This window comes from Vulpes vulpes, chromosome 11, assembly GCF_048418805.1.
Source record: "Vulpes vulpes isolate BD-2025 chromosome 11, VulVul3, whole genome shotgun sequence".
NCBI lineage: Eukaryota > Metazoa > Chordata > Mammalia > Carnivora > Canidae > Vulpes > Vulpes vulpes.
This window is the reverse complement of record NC_132790.1, coordinates 38347095-38363511: the sequence shown is the minus strand read 5'-3', so window position 1 is coordinate 38363511 and position 16417 is coordinate 38347095. Positions and strand designations below refer to the sequence as shown.

Genomic DNA, 16417 nt, shown 5'->3' with positions numbered 1-16417 from the left:
TAAACCTACCTGTTAAAATGATCTGAGCACCAAATTTTGGTTTGCATAGAAAATTGTTTCATATCATTTTAGGAATGGAACTTCCAGGTAAATCAACAGAGGATTATATTTTGATCACTGAAACTTGACCGAGAGTTATCTAGCATCAGCACTTGGCCAAGAATTATCTAGTATTGACACATGACCAAGAGTTATCTAGCATCAACACCAAGGTATATTGGTTCAACGACCATCTGATATTTGTGTTCTTTTTGAGAGTGGTAGGCAGAGGGAGAGAGAGAGAAAGAAGCTTAAGCAGGCTCCATATCCAGTGCAGACTCTGAAGGACAGGCTCGATATCACAGCCCTGAGGTCATGACCTGAGCCACAACCAAGGGTCGGGGGATAAACTGACCAAGCTAGATGCCCCTATATTTGTGTTCTAACTTACTGAAATGATTTCTGTCTTCAGAGAAAAGGCACCTGCCACTTTTATCCTGATTCTACAATTTTACATACAGGCATAAAAGTATCTGAATGTCTTATTCTGTTTTCCAGTACATTGATCCATGGGTATTTTGATCCATGATGAAATATGTCTTTGCATTAGAAATTTATTTAAAATATCTTTTTAATTTGTTCTTTATATTAAATTTGGTATTTTCTTTTTTTTTATTAAGCATGTAACTAGCTTATATGTACATTTCATTTCAGAACAGTAAAGGTCTCTATAAAATATTTGTTATGAAAATAAAACTTAGGGACTGCCCAGTATGAGAATCACTAATTTTCCTCCCTGCTAATGGAGACAGGACAAATATTTTGTTTTGAGGGGGAATAGTTTGGGAATTAGTAGATAATTGGAGATAAACTAAATTTAAAATCAAGGTATGTAAGGTTTATTTTTGAATCTCAGTAACTAGCAGTGTGACATGACATTGAGCAAGTTACTATAACCTCTGGATTTACATTTTCTAATATTAAAATGAACCCATTAGGCTAAATGTTCTCCAAGATACCTTTTTAGTTATCATTCTTTAAAGAATGATAAAAGAGTTTAAAAGACTATTTAAACTCTCTTCTCTATTAAGTATGCTACTTTGATTATACCTATCAAAGAAATTTCTAACGGGGACTGTTCAATCCTGCAATATTGACAACTGAGTAAAAGTTTTAATGTTCTAACAACAAATAATATGCTTTCCCAGGGACTTAAAAAAGCAATACTACCCGGCCAGCATATCTCTAAGTGTGTTAGTTTATTACATGATTTCAACTTTTTTTTTATAATGTCAATTTTTAATCTTAAGTATGGGGCTATAAAATCTAAAAGGCCCCACCCTTGCCTTTGCAGTTTGTGCCTACAGTACAGAGTATATTCACTTCTGAGCTTTCAAGAGTAACTCCTTGGGCAGCCTGGGGGGGCTCAATGGTTTAGCCCCACCTTCAGCCCAGGGCGTCATCCTGGACACCTGGGATCCAGTACGAGGTCGGGCTCCCTGCATGGAGCCTGCTTCTCCCTCTGCCTGTGTCTCTCTCTCTCTCTCTCTCTCTCTCTCTCTCTCTGTCTCTCATGAATGAATAAATAAAATCTTTTTTTTTTTTTTTTAAAGTAACTCCTTGCCAAACAAATTGGCTTTCAGGCTTAGAAACCAAGATAAGATTATATAGGGGAGAAAAAAGTTTTCTTCTACCTTCTTGGCTAGGCTAAGAATTAAATTGATACGAAACAGATTAACAGAAGGAAATACAATATAATTTACTCCTGTCTATACAGGAGTCCCACATATGTGAGCAGTTCAAAGCCAGAAAGGTAAAACCGGGTATATATGCCAACCTGAGCTAAGGAAGGGATAGGGAGCCTGGTGCCTCAAAGGGAGGGGTATGACTCACAGGGCAGTTAAGAAGAGTAGATATTTGGTAATTAAATGTTTGCACTGCCATACAGATGGGTCAGATAAAATGTATCTCTGGTAATGACTCTTAATTCCAGGAAAGATCCCCAGTTTAGATTATTCTAGGTAGTTGAGAAGCAAAACATTTCTCTTGGCCCTGTAGTCTTGAGTGCCTTCAGCTCAATATAGTCCCCATGTGTAAGTGGCACATTTTGAGGAGACTTGGCTGAACCCCTTCACTTATGCGTTTATTTTAACACCCCAGGGCAATCTGAGTGCTGTTAGGTCAGAATCTAGGGAGAACAAGATGAATAATGTGAATAATGTGCCTATTTACTTGTAACCAGTGTGATGAGGGCAAGCCCCACGGTGCAGGGACACATAAAAGGCTATTTGTTCCTCAGTTGCCCTTGATGCTGACTCAAGGCCGGACACACTCCTTTTCCTCTGCGCGCAACAGGAGCCCCAACTTGACACCAACAGCCAGGCGAGTCGGAGGAGCAGTCACAGAAAAGGGCGATATTTAAACTAAGCAAAGAGGCACTTGAAAGAGAGCTACCTTGTGATTACCGACGGGCCGCCTGGCACACTGGGGCCCGCTCCTAAGACCAACTGTGTCCCAGCAGCTTCCTTCCTCCGGGCCTCCCGCTGTCATCCGACCAAGGAGAGGGCGTGTGTGCCTATAGGTGTCAACTAAACCCCGCAAGTTTGCATTGCAACTGGATTCTCTCTCTCTCTCTCTTTTTTTTTTTTTTTACAACTGAATTCTCTTGTGGATAATAAGCAAACACCATTAACAGGAAACCAGAACAAATCAAGCAAAAAAAAACAAAAAAAGGCTGCGAAGGTTTTGGAAAACGGAAGGAAGCGCAGTTCTGAAGCAGCTGGGGTGGCGGGGGCAGCAAGTACAATCCTTCCAAGGGCGGGAAACAACCGAGTAGAGTCCCCCCGCCGCCCTCGCCCCGCCTCTTCGGCAGCCCCCTCCCCGGGGCTGTGTCCCCGCCCCTGCCTCATCTTGGGTCGCCTCCCAACCCCCACGCTCCCCCACCTCCCGCCCCGTTACTTTGCAGGGAGCAAAGTCAAAGTGCCTGGAGACGTCCCACGGCTGGACGCCGTCGGGGCGGCTGTGCGGGCGCAGGGCGGGCGCGGGCGCGGGCGGGCGCAGGGCGGGCGCAGGGCGGGCGCAGCCGGGGGCGGAGCAGCGGCTCCGGAGCTCACCTGCCGGCCCGCGCCCCGCCCCGCCCCCCCGCCCCGCCGGTTTCCGGCAGCTCCGGCTACTTTAAGGCACGCGCGGTGCGGCCGGCCTGGCCCTGGCCCCTGCTCCCGCCGCGGGCTCGCCTCGGCCGTCGGTACCGCAGACATGGGTCCCCGGCCCGGCCCGCTGCTGCCCGCCGCGCTCCTGCTGCTCTCCGGCTTGGGCGCCGCGCACGGCGACACGCCCGCCAACTGCACCCACCCCGAGCTGCTGGGCACGTGGGTCTTCCAGGTGGGCCCCGCGGGGCCCCGCAGCGTCAACTGCTCGGTGATGGGTGAGTCGCCCCCCCCCGCCCCGGGCTCCTTCCGAGCTGTCCCGACCTCTCCCGACCTCCCGACCGCTCCTGCCAGGGGCAGCCGGGGCACTTGGGGCCCTTTGGGGCGCCCCTCCCCGCTCCAGGGCCAAGAAGGCAAAGTTCAGCAGCTGGGGACTTCTCAGTTCTCGTTTGCTTATTGCAGTACCTAAAGACTTTTTTTCAGGAACTTTTCTTTCCCTGGGTTTTAGTGTTTTGGTTTAGTTTGGAAGAGAGTTGAGACCGGACAGTCTTCTCAGCTCCCTGTCCAGTCTGCATTTTAAAGAAAACTGTGCCCACGGAATATGAGCTCAAACAGTGGAAAATAGAGCAGGAGAAACTTTTCCTTTTGTTAGTTTGTGGGAAAAGAGCCCTTATGCCTCGCGTTTTTGGTTTACACGTGTGCTACTAGTCCAAGAAAACTTATGGTGTGGCTCCACAAGGTTTCATGTGCTGCAGAGAGATATAAAAGTTTCCCCCTCTCTCCTCTTCCCTTCCCTTCCCTTCCCTTCTCTTTCCTCCTCCTCCTCCTCCTCCTTCTGCTCCTCCTTTTCTTTCTCCTTCTTTTATTGTTATTTTTAAAAAATGACTCTCTAACCAGTAATTATACTTTGGGATGCCCAGAGCCAAGCCTAGCATCTGGCTCATGGAAGGCTGTCAGTAAGTATCTAGTGTGAGAACGCCACTGGCATATTCCATATGCCCTCAGATACCACATCTACACTGAGGACAAATAATTTAGTGAAGGGAGAAGAAAAAAAAGCAGTCTCAGGTCAAAAGAAGCACTCTTGTTCTGCCCAAACCCTTACCACCCTGTGGCATGTGCAGAATGAGTGAAACACCCTGCTGCAGTCTCCTTGTCAGCAGAACGAAGATTGCCAGGTCATTTGATACTAAAACAGACATATTCAACTGTCCAATTCCACTCCAGATGACTGTGTGGCATTTCGTAATCCTGGGCATTATAAACATCTTCAGCTTTAAACGTTGAATTAGGAGATCCAAAGCAAAGGGAGATCAGAATTTGTGCTCTTCTGTCACATGCAATCTTCTGTTTCAGAGCATTAATCTGAAACCTGGAAAACCCGCCCAGAGTGTGAAATCTCCAGATGGACACAGCAGAACTCTCAGGCAGCCTCTGCCTGTGAGCCTCTGTCTTGGACTTTAATCTAGTGGAAAAACACACAGATCTACACCCCCATATTCTGAAAGTTGAAAGCTTAGTTTCTGTCAGCACAAATTAGCTGTATAGGATAGAAACCGTGAGTTTGCTGAATGCTGTGGAAGGATTCAGATTCTGAGGTTTTGAAATGTAGAGCCATTGAAGAGAGAGATACACCTCTTTTCTTCTCTGAAGAGATAATTTCCTTTGTCCTTATGATCTGATAGCAGATCCTTTTATAGTTTATGTTTGCCTTTTTTTTTTCACTACCATTTTGTATTCTACCCATTTCTGCCTGTCACTTTAAACATCCCTTATTTCTTCTTTTCCTCAGTGGACAAATTTCTTCAGTGTTTGGTTGCTCTAAGAAGATAGGGGCTGTACTTTTTGGGGGCCTGTCTTCCTGCTGGGCTACTTGCCATATCTGTATCTGTTGAGCCCTCACTTCACAGATCTGAGACCCCTGTGGGACTGTACAGATGGAGGCAACAGGGTGGAGACTGATCTCCTCACAAGCCAGACTGGTCCAAATCCAGTAGCATGAAAGGAAAGCATTTTTAAATAATGGAAATTATAGAGATTTCCCCTCCCATTTGAAGTCAAAATAATTTTCCTTTGTTGTGCATTTTTTTAGGACCACCAGAAAAAAAAGTAGTGGTGCATCTTGAGAAGTTGGACACGGCATATGATAATTTTGGCAATACGGGCCATTTTACCATCATTTACAATCAAGGCTTTGAGATTGTGTTGAACGACTACAAGTGGTTTGCCTTTTTTAAGGTCAGTTTTGTTGGAAGTGTGTTTGTATTTTCAATGATTTGATATCTGAAGCTGCTTCTGATCAAACCCTCAGAATTTTGATTTTAGATTAAGAAGATAACCAGAAGTGACACCACCGGGCACCTGGTTGGCTCAGTCAGTTAAGTGTCCCCACTTGATCTCGGGGTCCTGAGTTAGAGCCCTGCTGTGGGGCTTGTGATCACTGGGCTGGCTGATATGGTGCTGCTGCCCAGCATCGCTACTGCATAGTGCTAGCCTGGGAAAAGATCAATAATCAAAGTCTGGTTTGTACTGAATGTGTGTAGCTTTCACACCATTGTAATGTCAAAGATGGTAAGTTGGACCGTTATAAAGTTGGGGACCATCTGTGCTATAATGTGCTAGATATATAAATGTGACTGACTTACTTTATGAAGCTGTGACAAAGAGATGGAGAACTTGAGTTACTCCTTGGGCTAAAGTCAAAGGTAGCCCTGTCCGTCTAGCTTGTTTTCTTCTTTCACTGGGGAGGACAAAGTGTTGTCCATTCTTCCGTTCTAACACAGTGCTTCCAATTGCAGATACATTCTAGGATGAAATGGTTTACACACATTGCAGTCCATCCCAGATATCCTTCTGAAGTTGGAACTTTTCCTCTTAGCAGAGTGTTCACTGGTTTAAGTAGATTGAGGACACAAGCCTGAGACTCACTGTTTCTTACTATAAATAAAGTATAAACAAACAGACTTTTTCATGGAGGAAGGTTTTATAGCCTTTAGAACATCTGGTAAGAGTTGGCCAATTATAGGGATTCATGGGAAAGTGGAGAATGAATCTGTTAAAGATGATGAAAGCACCAAAAAAGCACCAACAAGAGAGTAACCTCTAAATTTATTGTGATTTCTCATGATCTAATCATTAGGATATGGTGTTACGTGTTAACATCTAAGCCAACTAGTTTTCTTGGAATAATAGCTTATTTCTCCTGAGAATCCCTCTTTAACATGGAGGAAAAAGAAGGCGAGAACAAGAGGAAAAAGTTATCCCCTCTTGCCTGGATTGGCTGATCTGATAATCAGCTGGTGGGAGCTGATCTGTCCATTTTGAGGATCCAGTTGAGGGCTGGCTATTCATTTTATTAATTGGAGCCCATGCTTAACCATTTATGAAACATTTTACTATCACCCCAGGATACTATTTATTTAAAAAAAAAACCATGAACATATCTATACGAATTTTTTTAATCGTAATATGTAGATGATAAGAATAATTCAATCTGAATATAATTGTTGGTCTGTATATCGATGAGCCTAGGACTCTACAGACCTATTGTAGGTACTCCACGATAACGCTTCAAAAGTTCTTTGCAGGTTGAGAACCACTTGCCTATGGAATTGATGTACAAGCAAAGAGCTATTCAAGACAGTTGTTCACTGTGTACTCTACCTTCCCTCCCCCTTGTGCTTTTTTGCTTGACACATATTAGGTACTTAGTTGATCATTTGTTTAAAAAGAAATGAATCAATGAAGTAGAACTCAGTTGAGAAAGAGGTTGAATAAAAAATTATTAGACTATTTATAAGTATAGATGAGTAAATTAAGTGTATATAAGTATAGATGAGTAAAATAAAACTATTTAAGTGTTAGTTATATGTAAGTATAGATGAGTAAATAAAATAGTTTTACACTTTTGGCTTAGAAAATTTTTTCATTCTTCCCTTCTATAGAATGGGAAAACTGTTGGGCCTACTTCTAAAGTCACCATTTAATTCTCTGAGCCATAACCAGAAATTGATATTGGCAGTTTCCCTATATTAATACTTTTCCATCAGTTTGTCTGCTCTCAGCTTAAATAGGAATCCAAAGCTGGTAGGGACAGCGGGAACAGCTTGTGGCTGAAGGGGGAATCAGAATACCTCTTTGTATTTCTCTTTAAATCACGGTATAAGCAGATTCAGTATTTTTCCATAGCTTCAGAACATAAGTCATAGGTCAACAGAGAGCCACTTTGTAAAGCCAAATGAGGTTACAAGTGTATTCAGCCACATGTCGGGAGAATCAATATATATACTGTTGTAGGATAGAAGCCCACCTAATCCTAGGCTCCTGGAAGGCATTCACTGAATAGGAATAAAAATAGGGAGAGTGTTCTTCCATTAACTGATTTCAGTATATATTTTTAAGTGCCTAATTTGACCAGAACCATTATCAGGCTGTTCTCGTGCTGAGAAATCCATCACTCTGACTGATCAATAGTCAGACCTTGTGATAGGATCATAATTTCAATAAACAGAGTAGGAGAGGGCAGCCTGGGTGGCTCAGTGGTTTAGCGTTGCCTTCAGCCCGGGGCATGATCCTGGAGACCCAGGATCGAGTCCCACGTCGGGCTCCCTGCATGGAGCCTGCTTCTCCCTCTGCCTGTGTCTCTGCCTCTCTCTCCTCTCTGTGTATTCTCGTGAATAAATAAATAAAATCTTAAAAAAAAAAAAAAGAGTAGGATATATATAAGATACTTGGCTTTAAAATTTCTCTTAATATAATCAAGTAGTTCTAGGTAAACATGTTTTGCAGAGTGATAAAATCTATGTGCCTTTGGCAAATCTCAACTGACAGAGTAATGGGGAACTGAATTTTTAAAAATTTGAGAAAAACGATAGACTGGAATTAACTGTAGGTCATAGGAGAGGCAAGCAGTTTTGGTGATACTGGCTGGCCAGAAAGGCTTGCTGTCTTTTACCTCACACCTCAGGGCAATTTCCTGCATTGGTGCTGGGGAGACCAACTGGGTTCTAATTCAAGAAAAATGCAAACCTATTTAAATGAGCAAAGCGCATGTGGCTTTTTTACAGACTTAGAAGATCTCTTTTAAATGAAAATTATTTTTAGAAATGAAAATTTGCCAAAGCATAAGCAGTATTTATTTAAAATATCTTCTGTAAACTATGACATAATCTATTCAACCTACCAGCGTCAAAGAAACATCTGCCATTTTTGCCATGTATATTGTCTTTATTTTGTATGTTGTTAGTCTATAAATCAATTGGATTTCCACTTCTGTCCATTGACTCATACCTGACCCTACCACTTGTTTCCTTTTGCCCTCTTCAGATATGCTTTCATAAGATGGCATATTTGCATTCCATTGCTTGTTACTGTTGCTGCTTGAGTTTGCTGAGCAGGTAATCCATGCAGGGCATTTTGTTAGACTGCTGGTCAACCTTTTCCCCAGACTCTTCTGCAGCTCAACAGAGCAGATAGCTTCCACATCATTCTCCCTGCATTCCAACTTTGAAGCAATTGTGACACTACTACCATTGCTAGGAATTTGCTTTATTAAGTTCTCAGGCCTTACCTGGAAAATGGGCATTTTTCATAATTTGAGGTTTGTAAGTTCTTTGTGTGTGTGCATGTGTGTGTGTATGTGTGTGTGAGGTTTTACCTGCTTGAGAAATTAAGAGTGAAGTGGGTATAATCTTTTTTGTGTAGGACTTCAAGCTAGGTAAAAGCTTGGAAGGAGATAAATCTTGACACTGAAAGTTTTTGGATAGTTGGAGTTTGACAGGAAGTACTAGATATATATTCTTTTTTTTTTAAATTTTTTTTTGTAATTTTTATTTATTTATGATAGTCACACAGAGAGAGAGAGAGAGGCAGAGATACAGGCAGAGGGAGAAGCAGGCTCCATGCACCGGGAGCCTGACATGGGATTCGATCCCGGGTCTCCAGGATCGCGCCCTGGGCCAAAGGCAGGCGCCAAACCGCTGCGCCACCCAGGGATCCCTAGATATATATTCTTAAAAGATATGTTTTTCTATTCAACTTCCCACATACATTCCATTATATGAACCCTTTATAGGGGGTTATGAACTCAAATGCATTTAGGGCCCACCCAGCCACATACCTAAGCATTTGACCTTAATGTAAAAGAGTAAGGAAGTAATGAAATCTATGACAAAATGGAAACGTTCTTAGAGACATTCATATTCAGTTTTCTTTTAAAATAATGTATTGGCCAAAATAAATGACAGTACTATCTGCATGCTAGTTTCCTAGAGTTCTCAAATTTAATTGCTTTACCATTTGGTTATCATCAGCAAACCCAACAGATTGGCACCCCTTGAGAGCACCTGCAGATTAAAAGCAGCCAACCTCTTAAATGAAAACAGAACATAATGAAACAATATTTAATTATGGCTGACTTGGTGTTGGGTGGATAAATGATTTTTTATGCTTTTATGTATATTCATTTTTTAAGATGAACATGTATAAAGCTCCTCTGTACATATCTAGTCTAATTGTAGATAAAGGATGTCATGAAAGAAACTAAGTCCCAAAGAACACTAGAATAGACCTCCTAGCCTTTTCCTGCTTTTCATTTCATTTTCTCAGAGGCTGTAAAAAGAAGCAGTAGAGCAGGAACTCAAGATTTCATTTTAAAGATAAAGTGACTCAAGGGATAAAGAAGATGTGTACAAGGGAAACAAGACTCATGGCTAAAAATTTTATTTTATGACCATCAAGCAAATTTCATTGATTTTTATTTGGGGCCCACCAGTCTTAGTAGAACTCTAAACTGAAAAAACGTTTCCGTGGGTGTTTCTTAAGCAAGTCGGTATTGGAAATGAGCTGTATGTTGGGAAAGCCACACCAGAGGATTTATAGCACATTTTGTGTGCTAGTGACATGTAAATTTCAAGCTTGTTGCAACAGCCAGAAATGCCCATCATGTTTCTACAAGTAAAGATTTGGGAATCTTGTCACATTTTTTCACTCTGCTTTCTGGGTTCTGGGTTTAGATCTAACAGTTCAGCTTTTAGAATACTTGTTTTTTTTGGGTAATTTACTTGTTTTAAAATAAATTCAGTATACTGAGATCCAGATTTTGTATTTTTTAAAATTTTAACAACTTGGGCTTTACTGTTAAGAATGTTTCAATTTAGAGAAAGGATCCAAAGTTTAATAATCCATGCCTAATTTTGTTTTCTTTCATGATGATGCTTAATCTTAACATAATGACTTAGTTTCCCATTGTGAACTCTTCATAGGATGTCACTGATTTTATCAGTCAGTTGTTCATGCAGCTGGGAACTGTGAGGGTACATGATTTGAGACATCTGAGGAACAAACTGGGTGAGCTGCATTGAAATTTTTAACTTCTTAAAGGCCAGCAATGTTTGTTGACTGATCTGGGAGACGGAGATGGATACTGGAGAGACTAGGGTGTTAGTACACATTTCTTGCTTGAGCCTGCTTATTTGCTATTCTTACCTGCCTGCACTATTTTATATAAGTGATCTTTCTCTTAATTATATTTGCACACATTGAATTGGTTTCCCCAAGTCTTATGCTCATAACCTAAGCAGATCTGAACTCAAAAAAGTTAAGACCCAGCTAAGAAAAGGTCAGCTGAAGATTGTTTCACTTCCTTGAAGTAGCTGTGCTATTCCTCACATTGCTAATTTTTTTTCCTAAAAGGACTCAAGAGGGAACCATGTGAGGCTCTGACATTTGTTTGTCCTCTAGTAGAGAGGGTGGCTCTTCCAGAGAAATGGACATACCTGCCACTCATCCCTGGGAGAGTCACCCATCTTTTTCAAACTGGTTCCTGCTCAGAACATAGACTACTGAGTAGGAGGAAGAGGATCTTTTTCACTCTTTACATTCTCTTCACACTTAGACGAGATGTTTAAATCATTGCAGTCTCCGGATCCACGAAGTTAAAGGTCTTAATATTTTTATGGGAAAAGAGAGTAAAGTTGACAGGGACTTAACCATTCCTTGCATTTTAATACAATATTACTTCCCCTTTCCTTACCTCCTTTACTAGCTCCTAAGTAGAGAAGGGAGATGTGAAAAAGGGAACGGAGCCAAGTATCGAAAGTTCATAGCTTTTCCCATATGAGCATTTTCCAAACTGTTAATGGCCCAATAGACAGTGGCCCACACATCTACTGGTAGGAATTGCTCATCGATTCTCTTCACCTCATCTTGTGAGGTGGTTCCAGGTGGCCACTATTGACAGATTAAAGTGGAAATTAGAGCTGAATTTTTTTTTTAATTTTTATTTATTTTATGATAGTCACACACACAGAGAGAGAGAGGCAGAGACACAGGCAGAGGGAGAAGCAGGCTCCATGCACCGGGAGCCCGACGTGGGATTCGATCCGGGTCTCCAGGATCGCGCCCTGGGCCAAAGGCAGGCGCCAAATCGCTGCGCCACCCAGGGATCCCTAGAGCTGAAATTAATAAGCTTTTTTTTTTTTTTCTGAATTCCTGATAGTTGAATAAGTATAGATTGTGTTGAATTATTTCCTTTATTTCAGAACTTCTCAGAATCTTTAATATATTGGATGGTGGTAGCTTAGGAGGAAGATAAAATAGGAAACTTTCCCAAAATAAGTTCACCATTTTTTCCTCACAAAAAAATAAGGTATTCTCAGAGTGTAGTTTACAAAATTCTGTCTTAAAACTCTCACTCTTCCTTCTAATTAGGGGGATACCTGTATTAGAAGATAAGCCTTTCCCACCCTCCAGTATTTGCTCTGTTAATGGGATAAATAGCCTTGTACCTGCAAATAAGGATCAAAAGTTGCTAGATTAGCCTTCCAAGTGCATTTCAAAATTATATTAGATTTATACAATGATAATTAATTTCAAATGCATCTGCATGTGCTTCTTGAGCATGTTGGCTGTGTGCATGATACATGTGGCTTAAGCATTCAGCTTTTGAGAATGGCAAATTTGTGTCTTAAATAGCATTAAAAATTTACCAGTATTTCAAATACTATAACTTTTTTTAAAATTTTTTTTGTTTTACTTAAATTAATATGATTAAATATTTTTAAGAGACAGTATGATTCTTGTTGGCTTGTAACTCTAGTTTTTATTGTCTTTTAGTTGTTAAATAGAGCATCTGTTGAGGGGCTCTTTTAAACCAACAGCCAAAAAACAGACTGTGGGGCTGAGAGGCAGAGCAGCATGCCGCCGTGGACCTGCCTAACTCTAACATCTAGCAGAGGCCTCTGGCAGCTACATTCCCTTCTGGAGTCTTTCTCTGCATGTAAAATGCTGAGGAGTCCTGGTGACCTACCTCCAAGGCAGCTGCCCTCCTGAACATTTCCTTGGAAAGCAGCAACCGCCATTTTGAAATGGAAACAAGCAGAGACTACACAGGAAAAGGAAAGAAAAGTCTGGAAGTCTTAGGAGGCTTCGCCATTCAGCCTTTGAATAAAAGGAACAATATACAGCTCAAGTTTTTCCCCTTTGAATATTACTCCATTGAAATAATTTTTTCCAAACTGATTAGGATTTGAATTTTGTGTTTAGTTTTGTTCATAGTACAGATTTTATTCCCAGTTAAATTATCTTTGTGTATGCCTTCTTTCTCTAATTACCTTCAGGAACCCCAGCACTTACTATAAGGAGAAAATGCTTCATGATATCTTGAGATGGACAGATACATTATTGGTGGAAAGATGGTTCTACAGAGGACTTGTTTTGGGGGCGGGGGGACAGGCCTTCTGAGATAAGTCAAACTGCTGAAAGGTATCTTTGCAGCTCCTAGGCCTGCATAACCCTGGCCAGAAAGATGGAGTGATTAATACTTTTTTCTGTCTTTTTTTTTTTTTTTTTTTTAGATGCCAGCTTTGTACTAAGGTCTTGACATGCTTATCTTACAAAAAGCTTATGAAGTAGATGTTACTGGCTTTATTTTTATAGATAGAGAAAATTATTCTCTTACAGTGCTTAAGCTCATGCAGTGTCTACTTGTAAAATGACAAGGGCTTAGTCTCTCAAGCTTAAGGACCTCCCTAAGGCTTAAGAGTAAAAGAAAAGCCATTTCACAAGGAAGTAATGGTACTCGGAGTGACATTTCAGTAGATTTTCTGGTGAATCCCAGTTCAGAAACATCACGAATGTTAGTTTAATGGAATGATTGCATTGCATTGACTCCTTTTGAAATTTTAGTAGAATTGGCTTAAAACTTACATTTCCTTACCAAATTAGACTGTATCCCTTCTTTCATTTTCAAGAGGAAAACTTACTTTCTTTTGTAGTCCTCCAAATTGGAAGGAGAGCTTTGTAAGCTTCAAATTAATTACAAATTAAGTGCTCTTGCCAAGTTAACTTCTTTCAATTACACTATTGTTCACACTGATCGCTATCTTTTAACTTGTTCCTACTAAACAATGTACTAGTTTCCTGCTTAGTTCAGAATTGATTAATATCGCCCTTGGTAAACTGAAAATGTGGGGCTACACCCAGTCCCTATTTTTCTGGGTTTTCCTCCTGTATCTTTACATGAATGGAGGAATTTCTAGATACCAAATTTTTGTCACGATTTTATTGGTTCAGATAACGTTTTATGAAATCCGAAAGGCACTGCACTGCTATTCTGGGAAGGTTATGTCTTATAAAAGTGAATTAAATGCATACCTGACTACTTATACCTGGATACTTTCTTCCATCCTACCTCTGGACATGATAATTCATCACTCAGGACCTTGATGCCACCTCTGTGAAACCCTGTCCAGATCTCTCCATTAGTGGGAGAAATTCCATTATTTTGGTTCATGTTGTGCTTTATGATCACCTCTGCTCAGGTTGTATTACGTTAATTGGTGTAGTGGAGAGATTGGATAGCATGTTTTCATGTTCTTTCAGACTGAAAATCTGTAATCTCCCTGTGTGTCTTCAAAATCCAATTACACAGGACTTTATAAGTGTTTGGAAAGTTGACCGCACTTCTCTTATCTCTTCAAAAGATTTTCACAAGTATTACCAGTTTACAAAGAATTGGTTCTATAGGATTCTAGAAGCACAAATCAGGAATGATGATATATTTATATTTTTGGGTCTATGTTCTAAAAAAAATACCAGATTATCTGGCTCCCAAGTTCTAAAAGACTTGTGTATTTTCAACCTAATTTCCAGGATGTGAATATTGATAAAGCAGCTAATGTGTATTAAGAATATATTTCATATGAAATTTAAAGTCATCTCTACCAAAGTGTTTTTTTCCATTTCTCTGAGCAACTTTGCATGTAAATTTTTGGATTATGGAGAAGAAGACTTGGTGGGTACAGAATTATGGATATTTGTTTTAGGAGGTGCCATAATATATATAATACTGTAGCATTCTTGGTCATAATTGCTTGTTTGTCTTCTCTGGTCTTTAAACTCTGAGCGCAGGGATCAACTCTGTATTACTAACCATTTTATTCCCTATGTATAGTGTGATACATGATAAATAGGCCTTCAATAAATATTTGTTGAAGAAAGGAATCGAATAATGTTCGTTGTCTTGTTCTGTTGTTTCATTGATATGTTTCTGGGAGTATTGTTACCTGTATGTACAGAGTCTGTCGCAGATTCTCAGACCATAGGTGTTGAATTACATGGTAGGAAACAAGACTTTTAAATTTTGTTTATTTACATTTTAATACTTGTGTAGAGGCCAAGTATTAATACTACTGTATTTAATTAATACTACTGTAGAGGCCAAGATGGGGCTCAAAGTTAAAAACAATAAAGTTCTAACTTTCAGAATTACTCAAAACTGAGTTAGCTCTCGGGGTAAAGAGTGAGCTTTATGATTGCAGGGGTTCCCACAGCCTGGAGAAGCAACAACTAGAACTACCCTGGAGTGCTGTAGGTTCTGTCCTTCTTACTCTGCTTTGGGGACAGTGAGAAGGACCCTAGCCAAAGGTGAGATTAAGTCAACTGAGATTGCTTCCAGTCTCACAGTTTATGAGCAAGGAAGTGAGGAATGAGCCAAAGGATTTTGACTACTTTGTTGAGAGCTAAACTGCTGTTTTAACTAGTTCTGGAATATATATTTTGGTTGAAACGGAATGTCTTTTAAGCACTGGAAATAAATAAATTTATGACCCTCCATTTCCACAGTTCCTTCAGTAAAATGCTGGAAGGTATTTGGTTGCAACCACTATAATGATTTGCTGGCAGTTTCAAAATTCTTAGAAATTCAACTTTTTAAACAAATGGTTAAATCTAGTTAGAAAACTAGAGCTTAATCCTAGAAATTGACAGAAGGAGGTTTGTTTCTTTCTGAGGAAAAATGTAGTACTCTTGGATAAGTTTGGCAAAGTATCGATTTAGTAAAATGTACCTTGTTCTCATTTGTTTTGCTTTATTTACTCACACTCCAGACCTGACAGCAAATGAAAACAGTTAATCTACATTTATGTAGACATATACAGGAAACAAAGGGCAAAACTTGAGTATATTTTTTGTTATTCAGTGTTGCTGGAATATAATATCTCTACTTACATGCTTTACCATTAAATCCTTAAACTTCAGGTGTTCTTTTCAGAAATGGTGAATGATCTTGATGGATGAGACCTGGTTCACCAGATGTATTATGTATTCCACAATGTGTATAGGTACATTTTAAAAATTATACACATGTACTACTGTACTGATGTTTCTATCAAACACATGGCATAATATTAAATGTTTAAATATTTGATTCACTTACTGTCACAAATATGGGTCCTGCCAAAATATTTTTCATGATGACATCCTTTGAAAGTAATATAAAAATATGCTTCATTATCATAAGAATATTAACTATAATTTTCATTACTGAAAATTTTCAACATTTGGAAGCAGTTTTCTGCTTAAAATCTTTAAAATATTTCAGCATTAATCCATTTTATTAAAAGTATGAAAGTGTCACAGGTTTAATAAAGTTTAGAAAGATTACTTTTTGGTGTTAGGGTTGGTAATAATTTAATGGACAATCTTTTAAATTGATGTATAGTTCACACAACATTATGCTAGTATCAAGTGTAAAATACAGTGATTCAATAACTCTGTGTTAGGCTATGCTAGCCACAAGTGTGACTGGATGGATTTTAATGGAAACATTTGCTTTATTGATAAATAAGATTAAAAGCTGAATACTGCAGTGATGGAACCATTTCAAAACACCTGATTTCAAAAACAATATTTTTATGTGGCTGACCACTCATATTAGGAATAGGGCAAATGTAAGCTTTGCCCTTTTTTTTATGTCTGCTTATATTTATTTGCAAATTTTGGTTTCTCTGCAA

At 39.8% G+C, this 16417-nt stretch overlaps 1 protein-coding gene across 2 annotated transcripts in view; it reads left to right on the top strand.

Moving 5' to 3' along the window:
* The first annotated feature begins 3051 nt into the window (after nt 1–3051).
* CTSC (cathepsin C) overlaps nt 3052–16417 on the top strand; it is a 37810-nt gene continuing 24444 nt past the window's right edge. Inside the window, exons 1-4 of one of the 2 annotated variants that reach the window (XM_026015217.2) lie at nt 3080–3403; nt 5218–5363; nt 10388–10472; nt 12240–14632. In XM_026015217.2, coding sequence (XP_025871002.1) covers nt 3235–3403; nt 5218–5363; nt 10388–10472; nt 12240–12250 — 411 coding nt within the window. In that variant the 5' untranslated portion in view covers nt 3080–3234 and the 3' untranslated portion in view covers nt 12251–14632. Of the gene's footprint in view, nt 3404–5217; nt 5364–10387; nt 10473–12239; nt 14633–16417 lie in introns of those variants that run through there. The other variant, XM_026015216.2, reaches the window with a different exon arrangement.